Source organism: Rhopalosiphum maidis, chromosome 1 (assembly GCF_003676215.2).
Source record: "Rhopalosiphum maidis isolate BTI-1 chromosome 1, ASM367621v3, whole genome shotgun sequence".
Classification (NCBI taxonomy): Eukaryota; Metazoa; Arthropoda; class Insecta; order Hemiptera; family Aphididae; genus Rhopalosiphum; species Rhopalosiphum maidis.
In genome coordinates, this window is record NC_040877.1 from 3,661,459 (window position 1) to 3,676,264 (window position 14,806).

Consider the following 14,806-nt stretch of genomic DNA (forward strand, 5'->3'; position numbering starts at 1 on the left):
AATTGTATTAAATAAAGTAAATATTAATATACGTATTGGCTATTAATGAAAAGTATCAAGTATCTGTGAAATATTTTTCAGAATCACACTAATTTCATCAAAATTTTAATTTGAAATGGCTATAAAAAGAAATTTTTCATTGCATTTTAGAGTTTTAAATTTTTGTAAAAAAAGCTGAGATGAGAAATCCTTTACTCAATTTCCACGTGTCGTTATTAATATTAAAATATTATAGATTTATAACTAGTAACTACACAAAATAATTTTCAAACGTTTGTGATTTGACAAATGTTTTAAAAATATGAACTCCAAACGCTTATAAAAAATTGTGACTTCACATTTTTAGTATTTTATACTCGTAGGAAGTACAACTTAGTCTAGTATTAAATGTTATCAAAATGTATGTAAAGCCATTTTAGGTTCTTAATGGAACGAAGAATGAATTGGTTTTACAATAGTTATAAGTATTTTTTATTTTTCATGTTTAAAGACATTTTTTATCATAGAAAACTTTTTCAGTCAGTGTCATCGTTGTTGTAGCCAATAAAACCTAGCTATATGTTTTAATATATTTTGTGCAGGTGTTTAATTTTCTTCACCCTCCCCATACCATAAATCAAGCACTAGGCCCACCATTGATATAGCCAATTACCTTCTACTACATAAGTAGCATATTATATATTTCTAGCAATATATTTGTTACTAAAGCAAAGGTAAATAAATTAAAAATATTTAATATTGATTTAGATGAACTGCACGTTGAGACTGTATATTATGAATGTATATACAATGAAGACATATTTTTTGAACACACGAATGCCAATCTTATCCGACCTATATTTGTATGGCCATATAGCATATGGATCATACTGCGTATGGTATTTGTGCCACATGGATCATCAAACTGAATGCTCTAATGATAAACCGTAATTTTTTTGACGATATATTATATAACATTATTATTTATAACATTTGCTTTGTATTTCATTTTAACTCTAATATTAATTTGATACGCATGAGTGTATGGCAGGAGATACAATAAAAAAATACTAAATTAATATACAACGAATAACAAAACATACTAATTTATAATTAATCAGTTGGTGTATAAATATATCTAAATAATAATTTATGACCATAAATAGTCCATGGAATATAGATAATATTATAATAATAAGTCCATATGTATAAACTTTTTATTTAAATATCTAAAATTTCTCCACACAGATTCTAATATACTGCGCGTTATTATACACACCACGTATAGTGTATACATTTTTAGAAAAATAAAATCCTTGCTATGAATTTATAAATAATTATATATCGATAATTTACAAAAACGTCTATTTAAAAAGTTCTTAAGCCCATTCCCTACCAATCGCTCTCTCTTAACAAATTGTAAATAATTAGCTGTAAGTTAAATTCCGATGTTTGTAGCAATTTCACTCACGCCATTATTTTTAGTTTTATTTTTTAACACTTAATTTTATACCTAGGATGTAATAATCTTCTTGGTAATTACTGAATAAGATAAGTTTAATTAACTAATATATTTTGATGGAAAACTAAAATCCCTATTTTAAACATAGGTGACCTTAAATAATCTGGTGACCCTCATGTTAAGAATCGCTATCCGAACTAATAATCTTATATATTTTACATTGATTTAAATTCGTCAATGTAAAACTAGGTACTGCCCTTTCTTTTATGTATAAACTATATATCTGTACTAATTTACATATAGATACCTACCATTGAAATAAAATAAATTATTTTCGTAAACTTTTAAAGACCGCAAATTAAAAATGTATAATATCATACAAGATATAATTATAAAATTATTTTGTTTCCAATGTTCCTATACAAATAGTTACAGGGAAATACTTAACACAAATTTAATTATACAGAAATTAATAGTTATTGCTAAGATTAAAGTAAAAATTATATTTTAAGTATTCAAATTAGTATAACAATTAAAATTATTTAATACTATTATAACTAATTATAATGCATCATCTGTCTAGGATTTCTAATTCAATAACTCTAAAAATATATATTAGACTTTTCTTATTTTGAAAACTAATAGAGTATATAGGTATTCTCAAGTCCTTCATTTAGAATTAGAATATATATTTAAAGGAGTATACAATATATACAAGTGTTTTATACTTTAACAATTACATTAAGTGTAGTGGGTGCAAATCATTTGTGTACATAAATCATAAAAAATAAAATCTAAATGTTGTATATAGGTTTAATAAATTAAGTCTTAAAGCTTACACACTTACATTTGTGAGAATACACAATATATATATGGAACACATATGACAAATTTATATTGTGCTGACGATATACCTCCCTAATCCACTGGTTAACTCTAGCCATTTTAAATGCGTTTAAGAGGACGGCATAAACCTGTATGTCTCGGCTTTAAAAACAAATAAGTAGCATAGAAGATCTTGAGTTCAGAATATCTTATGCACTTAACTCGGATATTTTTAATATAAGAGTTAGATGGCCTATTTTTAAATTTAAATGTAACATATTAATCTTATATCTACACCATGGTTATGTAGGCTTTTTTAGTATTTTAATTTTAAAGTAAGTTATGAGTTTTTTGAAATTGAAATATTTATACACGTACATAAAATTTACAATTTGAAATGTTACAAACTTCCATCAAAATCAAAATATCAATAAAATCCTTTGTGGTGCCTAGATACATAATTATCTTACCTTTAATTTTAATGATAGATTCATTCTGATATTAAAAATAACAAAGTTAAAGGGATTGTTCAGAACTTAAAATTTACCAAATGCGCATTTGCAAAACCGAGACAATACTTGCGGAAATAATGTCCTCTTAAGTATGTTTGTTCAACTAATTATTGTATAGGGTTTTAGACAAATCATAAAAATACAATAACTATAAATTAAGTTTATAAATACGTTGAAAATGTAATAATTGTAACTGTTTATTGCATTTATGACGTACGTATGTGTTAAACAGTACGTCTTAATTATAATAAAAAATGTAAATAGTTTGACGGACAACGTAATTTGAATTTCTAAACATCACTAAACGCCTACGTAATTGTACTTCCTCCTTTCATATTGTATAGTGAATATTTCACTTAACGTTAAATTTAAAAATTAAATATGATACTCCGTTAGCCTAATCTGTGTAGTACGCATAAATTAGACATAAATCTCGAAAATCTGGCAGTGATATAGATTGTTTGCGAATTTTCGATTGTCCTTGTTGTATTATCGTTTTGATGTTTGCAAATAAAAATACACTTAACTAGCAATATGCAAATATATTAGTGCCAATTTAGATAACCTACATAGACTTATTAACCTTAGATTAATTGAAGCATGAATTCTTTTGTTTAATTGTTTTCCGGCGATTCTTTTTTTTTAAGAATAATAAACATTTTTCATAAGAAATCATTCAAATCGTACGTTATTATAGATAGGCATGAGTTGTATAAACGAATTAAAAATATTAATGTGCGTAAATAGTTATGTGGTAAGTATAGGAACGTGTGTTACTGTCATGATAAGTAGCTAGGTATAGAAACAGTGTTAATGTAAAATACTACCTATTAACTACATATTAATTATAATATACGAGAGTATTAACATATTATAGTGCTAAGTTAGTTAAAGCATTAAAAGTCCACGTGATAAGATAATTTAGATGTTTAATATTTTAAAATATTTTTTTCCACTATTTTTACATCCTCTAAACATGGATTATATCAACGAATCTATTTTTAATCAATATATAATATTCTATATTAATTCAATAAGAATAATAATTTATATCCACAATACAATTAAATTGAAGATACCTATTTAAAGTCCATAAATTCTTCCCTGTTATTAATATAATAGTTTTACATAGTATGTAATAATATTTGGATAAACTAACTATACACGTAATTAAACAAACAAGAACCTTGCGAATTAATATATTTAAACAAATCTTCTGTGTTACATTTTCGCAAAATATCACATAACTCATCCCCACATAAATAATGTACATCTCATTTTTTTTAGCTCCGTATTTGAAGCGTACTAGATAATGAACGGTGTTCGAAAAGTTTAGTTGAAAATAGAATAAGTTCACGTTTCCCCCCCCCCCCAAAAAAAAAAATAATTTTTAACGTTTTTTTTTATTAACATGAACATGAAGCTAATATTTTATATAAAAAAAAAGTTATAATAAACGTAAAAAAATTAAATAATTAAATTATTTGTGAGCTTTTCGTACACTTTTTCACTTTCTGGTACACCTCATTATTTTGAAATTGTATTGAAATGAGATGTACATTATACCGGTATTTGTCAATTGCGCCAAATTCAGAATACTTTTTGTAAAATATCTATTGCACCGGTGCAAAAAAAGTATACATCAATATTGCTCCTAAGCATTTTTGATAAACTAAAAGTCATAATATAATATAATATGGATAATATACTGTTAGTTTTTAAAATAAAAATAATCACTATGGTATTGCATTTATTAAAATCAGAACCAAATATAATGTAAAATATATTTAAAAAAATATTTAATAGGTAGGATATAGTAACCTAATTGTTATTTATATATTTATGCACATATAAAAAAATGGCTAGCACTTACAATTCAACAAATATATAAAATATATCATAATATCATGTTCAATAATAAACTATTTTAGATACAACAAAAAGACTGGGTAAGTAAATACTTATACAATGCAAAATTCAAGTTAAATTTAAAACAAAAGGAAGAAGAGTTGGTATTGACAATATGCATAAGATGATATAGGGTTAAGTAAAAAGCCAACTAACGTGAAATCAGTTACCCTCGTATTTATCGATACTTAATACAGATGGAAAAAGGTTAGAATTTTAAATTTAAGTTATAAAGTGGAATTTATCCTATTTATGTATAAATCGATCAAAGTTTAAAAATATTATCAACTATCTATAAAATTATAATAAATTCTATATATTAAGTTCAAAAAGTACAAAATATAAATACAAAATAAGTAGTTCTAAATTATAATTTATGAGTATAGTTTTGTACAATATACATATAATTTAGTAAATTCAGGAAGGTACTCATTAGAAAATTAAAAATACATATTAATAAATATTTCACTCTTTATTTATTTTAAACAAACTAAGTATTGTTCTTATTAATAATAACATAATATTTCACTGACATTCAATTTCTCCCACAGTGTATTTTTGAAATGTTTTAAATATTAAAAATAAATCTTTCATAAGTTCTGTTTTTTTTCGTATAATAAAAATAAAATTAATTTTGAATTTGTCGATATTACACCATGTAGATGAAATATGATAATAAATACTAATATCAAAAATAAATTTAAAAAAAGGACCTTCGTTTAAACGAACTAAAAATTATTCAAGTTCCTTAAAATGATAAATATCGTTCACGTTCTATTTATAATAAGCGAATGACATCCACGTGTCATTTACAGAATATGAACGTGAAAACAATATAACGCGCGATCACAAATACGTTTTTTTTCCAACACTGATGGTGGATATACTGGAAAATGTATTCTCAAGGATAAGAGTGGCTGTAGCTACAACTTTACTTTATAATACCAAGTCACTAAAAAAAATTATAATTAATAATTAATATTATACGTGAAGATATGATAAGTAGTATATTTTACCATTCTTAACCGAGTGATGTACTCGTTAATGAATATTATTGCTTGATAGGTAATATATTTTTTTAAATTTGATATTGTGTGAATAGTGTATTGTATATTATATTATTTTCAAGTATATTTTGGTTTACGTAATGTTTAAATGTTTGTTTTTGTATTAAGTTTTTAGAGATAGTTGATACATAGGAATAATATTAATAAATTAAATTAATAATTGAAATGTAACTATTTAAGTATTCATACAGTTAATCACAGTATCACTACTATTACTGCGAGTGATTATATTATACTAGTAGAATAAATAATATAAGATATGACGTATATAGTAACTTTTTTTACGTAGAAAAATTACTTTTAAAGTTTATAACCCTTTTATAGGCAAAATATAATACTTTTGAGTTCTAAACTCAATATTATTTCGAGGTTAATATTATTATAGAATGTCTTGTCCAAAATTTAAGGTCTAAAAAAATAAATTAGAAGCTTTTTGTGTTATTTTCAATTATTGATAGAGTTGTATGTAGTTGATTTATAATATATTAAAATACTTTATTGACATAGTAATACCACGGTGGTATATTAATTTTATTTTTAATCTGAAAGATTAATGACTTAAAAAAATTTCTGTATCAAATAATAATTAAATATATTTTTTATCATTTTATGAAATTTATGAATTTAATTTCAAAAACCTGAAAATGTAGTACCTATAAGTTTAATATTATACTAGTAAGAATAAAATATAGGTGAATAAATCACTATTAATAATGAACATTTTATGAACACTTTTAAAGTTTAAAAACATGGACTAAAAACTACTTAGGTAAATTGAGTTTAATTCAAAATTGTTTTTTTAAATGTTAACATTTATCATTGCTTTCAAAATTCAAGTATCTAATAGTAATGATGTCAATTTGTTATCTATACATTATAGATATTACTATTTATTCCATTGTTTAACTGATGACCGAAGTAAATAAAATGTTGCTTTCATCGTGCAGTACTCAATAAAAAATATAGTTAAGCCTATTATAAAATAAGTAGCTAAGTACTTAATAATTTAATACCTTACGTAAATATGTAAGACATGACGTGTTATTTTATTGAACAAATATAAATTCAATGTTAAGTACTGATAAAAAAATGATCTTTTTAATATACTCTAGTCACGTGGTTATTTTTATCTTAAATAAATATTCAATAAAAAATGTGTTATATATTATAATATACACATTTATTATGTTTAGTAATAATTTTAATAATATTAATTTTGAGACGGAAATTATTTTTTCGTATAAAACAAAGCCAAAAAATATTCATAATAAGTTCCAAGTCACGAAAGGTTCTATTATATTGTTCATGGAATTAAATTGAGTAATGTTAACAATTATTACCGTTAAAATTTGATAAATATTATTATGCATAAAATGTAATGATTGAAGAGAGGTGTAATAAATACACGAATATTTTTTACTAATAATAATGTGTAATATATTTTCCATTTGGTCTGGTAAGTCTTGATATCATTTATAAATGAATATTATATAGAATTATTTAATAGAAATTTTATTATATTTTGTTGAATCCACACACAATGGTTTAGCATACTGCGAACATTACGATGATAAAAAAAAAATAAAACGAATAAACACTGCTCGAGCTGTAAAATTTGTTTTGTCAATTTTTTGTATGAAATAAATACGATTTGTCACTATACAAATAACAATCAATATATAGATTCATACGATATAAATAAATATTGGTCGCATTTTTTACTTACAAAAATACTATAGTTTACAGCGACAACTGTGTACACAACGGTAGTAATCACGTCTTACAACTAAATAAAAAAAAAAAAAAAATCAATGATAATATGTTAAGGCTCAGTAGGATTTGTCAGTTATACTATAAATTCGTTTAAACACAATAACAGAACGGTTGGACATGGCCATGAAAATTGGGCAAGGATATGCGAAAAAAAATCTACTTGAATAGAGCTAATTTGTACACATATTGCTGCGCATACCTACTTCATTTTAAGTAATATATTTGTTGTAAAACTAGTAAAAGGATAAAGGGGGAAAATAGATTACAATACGAAGACGTGTCAACAATTTCTTTTTACAATTTGTGCGTATACTGCGTGTATTTTATCTGTTCGTATTTGCACAAATTATCACACATGAGGGGTTACCGTACACTATCTGTCTAATGAATTATTAGGCAACATTAGCATTGGGTCTTGTGTTCCGATAAAGGCACAATGTACGCTGGTCATTAGTGCAGTCGATTCGTGCAAGGCCTGTAGGAAACCTGTGAAGGAGGCTCTTGGTCCAACTCAAAAATCTCATTTTTTTTTTTTGTTTTTTAATAATACAATTTTTAGTTGAAAAAATAAATAATATTTTAATTTAACACAAAATATAACAAAAAGATTATGCTAGTTTATTAGAAAAAATAGAATAAAAATATTTTTTTCTCTGTGTACACATACGCGTTATTGTAATTGGTTTAATATTGTCGAAACTATGAGATTCCACTTACTAGTCGTGTGTCTGGTACATTTTGTGTATTATACACATGCAAATAACCAAGAGTTTGTTCATTTGACAAGAGGATTTTATCAGGAATCCAATGGACTAAAGCCATCTTGCCAAAGGTATTTTTTGAATTTAATTTATTAAACAGAAAATTGGAATTATTTAAAAAAAATATTACACCTATTTTCGATCACCTAGCTTTAATTTAATATAGTAAAATAATAATTATTTATTAATTCTAATAACTAGGTTTCATAAAAATCTATATGCTCTTCCTATACATATATATATATATATAAATACTTGTATTTAATATTGTTAATATTGAATTTAATTATAATAAGGACCCCAGAGTTATATTCGAAATTTCTTTTTGGTGAAATTTTTCAGTAAGAACTGCACTTTAAACTTATAAATATAATTTATATTTTAAATAATATAAGCTTTTAATAGAGTAAATCGTATTGTTTCATAAATTAAAAAAGCAATAATTATAAAAACAATAATGTTTTTTTTTTTTTGACAATATATTGATGACTGATGTATAGTATAAACAAATAGTGTTATGTAGGTATGGGTATAAATAGGTTAAAAACTGTATATTATATTATAATATATCTATTAGTTGAATGTTAAAACAAATTTAATGAAGTTATACAGAGGTCATCAGAAAATGTTCACCCACTTTGTTAATTTTTTCCTTTTGCGTAGAACTAGTAAACTATTTTATTAGAACTTAATGTTACAAAATGCATACTTAAATTATTATTTAAAACTACAAAACAAACATTTTTAACTTGTAAATCAAAATATTATAACTATTTGATATTATTATATTAATAGTAAATAATGTAAATTAATACAATTGCTTATAACTAAATCATCGTGATCAATAAATAGTTAAGTAATAATAATAGGTATTAAAACTTTTTGAGAAATACAGCATCACTTTTTAAGTGTTTACATACCTACTTCATAATAATGAGAATATTCTGATTATAATTACTTGTCCAAAACGTGTATTAAACTGTAAACTGTAAATACCATAATGTAATATATTATTATACTGTTAAAAATTATGAATCTACTTAATAATATGCTATGTTATCATAAACTAAATATAACGATTTAAAATTAACAATGTAAAAATATTATAAATTACTTTACCAAAACTCTAACATAATATTGAAAATGTTTTATCTTTAGAATAATTACCAAGTATTGTCTTACAGCCTTAGTAGAAACGAATAACTGATGCTAACGAGATAACAAATAAACGTACAACAACATTAAAAACATATTTTGAACATAAATAAATGAATTAACACGTTATTGTTTATTCACATAAACATATATACTAAAAAAACTATTCTTTGAAAATTTTCATTTCAAATTTAAAAATGGTAGAACTTTTAATAAAACAAGTAATTATATTAATTATATTATAGGTATTTCTTCATTTTTAATCAATTTTCTCTAAAAATGCTAAAAAAATAAGAAACGTTTTTTTCCAAGCATAATAGTTTATTAATATTTTGGTACTTACCTCCCAAAAAATATGATGAATATTTCTAAACAATTAAAAAAATTAATGCTTAATTTTAACATAAAAATAAATATTACATAATAATAGTAGATATAGAAATTTGTTACACAAATTAATGTAAAATTATAAAATTTTGTTTAAAATCCTACGCCTAAGTATAAAACGAGTTCAATTATTATTATACTGCATTACTGCATGCGTATTTTAAAATTACAATATTGACGGAATGACGGATACCTACTCTTTATAAATATTTATGACTTAAATTAATTTATAACTTGTTCGAAATAATAACGAATAATAATAAGTTTATGGCATAGACCAGTGATTCCCAACTTATTTTACTCGCGGTACCTTTGCAGGAGCTTGAACATTTTGTGGAACCCCCACATAATTTTTAGAATGGTTCTATATTAGAATAATTATTTAAATAATTTAAATATTATTAATTAATTTATGTTTTCCCAAATTTCTCACGGAACCCTTGGCACTGGCTGACGGAACCCTTAGGTTCCGCGGAACACCAGTTGGGTAACACTGACATAGACAATTAGCTTTAACTCAACAAACTTAAATGTAGTTTTCTTTATATACCTATTTAAAGATAAATAGGTAGTTATCGATTAATAAAGTATTTATTAGGACAAAAACAATAAATTCATGAAGAAATTACATAGGTATTCCGATTATACTAAAACTTGAAATCGATTATTTTAAATTAGCTTCTTCTATTTGACTACGTGTTTTAACTTATTTACACACTTATTATTATAATTTTTGAATGATTCGTAGGTATTTAGTTTTAAATTCCAATTGTATAATAAGTACAGTAGCGAGTACACGAGGTACGAGGTAGGTATATATATATGCAATATCCATCGTTATAGTATAGAATGTCAATATTATAAAATTGTCGATAGGGTGTACTATTCGTATCTAGATAACGATTTTATTTTTTAAGTACTTACACATAATAATTTGAATTAATAAAAACAACACTTCATGTGTGATACGTCATAATGAAAATATGGTATTTATTTCTAAACATGTATTTAAAAAAAAAACATGTTAACATGTTTAGTTATATAATTAAGAACTAATATTGATTAATGCAATTGAGTTGGTTTATCATTAGGATTAAAGTTCATTTAACTGATACCAATAGAATTATAATTTTTGATTGTCTGAGAACATTGATGATTTAACGTTTAATGTACGTGCTAAATTTTATTATTTAGCAGTGAATGTAAATAACATAAATAATTATACCATCTTATATTTACATTTGGCGAGTACCTTTTATAAATTTAATAATCATAAATAAAATAATAGCATGTGATGTGAATAAAGTTAATTCAATATAAAAAAAAATAAATACATTTTCAATAATAATAAAATATAAATTGTAAAAAAATGAAATATTCAACATATTATAATATAACAAGCTACTTATAAAACGTATGCACGAAAACAATTGAATTACTATGCAATTAATAATCATTGATTTTTAATCAAAAAGTTATAATATAAATTTCCATTTAAAATTAAATATACTAATTTTCACATCGTATTAAAAGTAAAATTAATAATAATCTAACTCAAATTGATGTTTTTTTTAGCAAAATTTACTGCGAAAGTGAGTTTTTGCATGACGTACAAATGTCTAAAATATATCCAGATTCTAAAACTTTTGTGGATAAGAAGCTAAAATCCACAGAATCTGAGATTTTACGGAAGTACAAAACATTGAAAGACTCTTATAACGGTAATGTGCCTCCTAATGACCAATTAACGAAATTTGTTGACGAGTATTTAGAAGATGGTGACGAGTTAGAGGAGTGGAGCCCTCCTGACTTTACTGAAACTCCATCGATCACTAACCGCATTAGAGATAAAAATTATAAACAATGGTCATTGGGATTAAACAGAGTATGGAAAACCCTAGCAAGGAAAGTTAAAGACGACGTGAAAGAACATCCTGATAAGTATTCACTGATATGGACTCCAAATGGGTTTGCCATACCCGGAGGCAGATTTAGAGAACTTTACTATTGGGACACGTACTGGATTGTTAACGGAATGTTATTATGTGATATGACATCAACAGCTAGAGGTGTCATTGACAATATATTATACCTCGTGAAGCTATTTGGTTTCATGCCGAACGGTGCACGAGTGTACTACTTAAATAGATCACAGCCGCCGATGGTGACATTGATGGTGGCAAGTTACTATAAAGCAACTAACGACTTTGATTATGTAAAAAAAGTTATGCCTGTAAGTCCAATCATTAAATTATCAAGTAAAAAATAATAACAAAATCACGGTATGATCAATTACTGTTTTAGGTCTTAGACAGTGAATTCAAGTTTTGGTCGGAAAACCGAATGGTCACTTTCGAGAAAAACGGAAAATCGTACACAATGGCAAGATTCTACGCACCGTCGAGGGGTCCAAGACCCGAGTCTTATAGGTTTGTATAATTTGGTATAGACTTACAATTTCAGTGAGTAAAGTATTTATGTTCGTATACAGAGAGGACTATGAAACAGCGGAACATTTTAAAACTGAAGAAGAAAAAAACGATTTTTATGTAAAAATTAAGTCTGGGGCAGAGACTGGGTGGGACTTCTCAAGTAGATGGTTTATAACATCTAATGGCTCGGATCGTGGTATGTGTTTTTGTTATTAAAATTAGAAACCCTCAAACACAATATAATACGGTGTATGAACGTTTATGAAATACAGGTGTCTTATCGGACATACATACGCCACATATAGTACCAGTCGATTTGAATAGTATACTACACGCAAATGCACTGTTGTTAAGTACATGGTATAGCAAGATGGGAGATACAAATAAAGCCCAAAAATATTATACGATTGCCACGAATCTCCTTAACAGCATACAAGAAGTAATATGATTACATCAATATTATCAATAAGATATTATATATTAATAATACCTATAAATATATTTCGTTACCCGTGTATTAATATACATTTTTATATTATATTTATTATAGGTTATGTGGAGACCAGACTTGGGAGCATGGTTCGACTGGGATATAATGAATAATAAAAGTCGAGAATACTTTTTTGTTTCCAATGTTGTACCTCTGTGGACTGAAAGCTACAACATGCCGAAAAAATCTGTAGCTAGTGCAGTGTTGGGATATTTAAGAGATCAACATATTATCGAACCCGATTATAGTGTAAATTTCAACGGTACGAATAAATAGAAGCATTCATAATTCGACTTTTTTAATAAGTTATATGATTTTGAATCTCATTCTATAGATGACAACCTGTTAACACGCAATATATATAATTTCATTCGTGAAGCACACTGAAATTATGAGTAATTACATTATTAAAAACAATGTTAAAATGTTTATCCAGGAACACCTACGTCTTTGTATGCATCGTCACAACAATGGGACTTTCCAAATGCGTGGCCTCCTCTGCAAGCTTTCATCATTCAAGGTCTAGACAAGACGCAACAGAAACTCGCACAACAGGTGGCACAAAAATTAGCCGAAGTTTGGTTACGCTCAAATTATAAGGGATTCGCGGAGAAATCAATGATGTTTGAAAAAGTATGAATACAACATTATATTATGCCATTAAAGACGTGGGTATTTTACATTTCTCATTTTAAAATTGTTTTATAGTATGACGTTCTAGCTTCAGGAGAAACTGGTGGCGGTGGTGAATATACTCCGCAGACAGGTTTTGGTTGGACAAATGGTGTTGTGTTTGAGTTCTTAAATCGATGGGGCGATACAGTTTCTAACGGGACAAATGGTAAGATGACATTTTGAAAGTATTAAATATTTTTTTAAAAATCTTTTATTCGTTGGATAAAAATTGAAAAATAATTCTGTAATTTGTATTTATAAGTCAAACTATACATAATTATATAGGTATTAAAGACTCACAAATTTGCAGGTTAAAAATGAAATTGATTTGTATCAATGACTTTAATAGTAATTAGTGGTTATTATTTATTTGTGACAGTCTTTCTTCAAATATTATAGACTTTTAGTACTGAAGCTTAACATTATCTAGTGTTTATGATATTTAGTATATTTAATTATTATGTTTAAAAAATAAATAACACCCCTAAAGTTTTTATAAGCAATTAAAAAAGAAAAATGTTTGTCTTATTATGGTAAAAATTGATGGATGTATGGTATAATTAAGGACGAGATATTATTTTACCATCCACTTGTACTGAATGCGCTCGAAGTGTCCGATAATTCGATGGATTAAACTAAACGTAAATTAGGTTTTGAAAAATGATGTTTTTGTGTTTTTAGGATGTAATAGCAGCTATAGATACTTATGCGATTTCAATAGGATCAGACAACAGTTAATGTTTTGGGTAAATAAAAAATGACATGAAAGAAAAATGGGAATATTTTTATCCATTATAATTCACCAATATAAGGCACCTATAATAAATAAAATATTATTACAATTTGCAAACTATATTTCAGTGTCACAGTATTTTAGCACTATTATAGCACAATAATGATATCTCTCACTTATGCTTTTATTCAGTTGACAGCAACATCAGTTATATTAAAATATTATGTTCAATTTAAAAAAAATCACATAAATACAGAACATTTGAAAACATTGTAATAATGAAATAAACTATTAACGGTGTGTAATTTGTTTTTGTTTTCAGACGTGAGGAGTCAGGGATATTCTCATTATACGCCAGTGCACCGAAACTTAGGTACCTAATTGAATTTACCATGCTTCAAACAGCTAAATAACGCTGATAAATTTAATGAAGAAACTCAGTATTAATTTATTACAATTTTTATAAACTAAAAAATATTATTTTTAGATGATTTTCTTAACAAATGACAATGCATGCCTAAAATTATTAATTTTTTATATACACGAAAACAATGCAATGCGAAATAATGTATGTTTATGAATACAAAATGTGTATTATTTCATTTATACAATATAATTGTACACCTTTTTTAATTATTGTAAGGAAT

At 25.4% G+C, this 14,806-nt stretch overlaps 1 protein-coding gene across 3 annotated transcripts; it reads left to right on the forward strand.

The window, feature by feature from the left end:
* Positions 1–8,227: 8,227 nt before the first annotated feature.
* LOC113554239 (trehalase-like) lies at positions 8,228–14,806 on the forward strand. Of its 3 annotated transcripts, XM_026958000.1 has the most exons (10): positions 8,228–8,358; positions 11,405–12,062; positions 12,134–12,258; positions 12,321–12,457; positions 12,534–12,700; positions 12,812–13,013; positions 13,188–13,384; positions 13,460–13,592; positions 14,108–14,172; positions 14,482–14,806. In XM_026958000.1, the coding sequence occupies exons 1-10, from the start codon at positions 8,228–8,230 to the stop codon at positions 14,485–14,487; spliced, it is 1,821 nt and encodes a 606-aa protein (XP_026813801.1). In that variant the 3' UTR covers positions 14,488–14,806. The 3 variants fall into 3 exon arrangements, with proteins under 3 accessions (XP_026813801.1, XP_026813807.1, XP_026813793.1); XM_026958006.1 differs by lacking the exon at positions 14,108–14,172 and having other exon boundaries at positions 14,482–14,801; XM_026957992.1 differs by lacking the exon at positions 14,482–14,806 and having other exon boundaries at positions 14,108–14,202.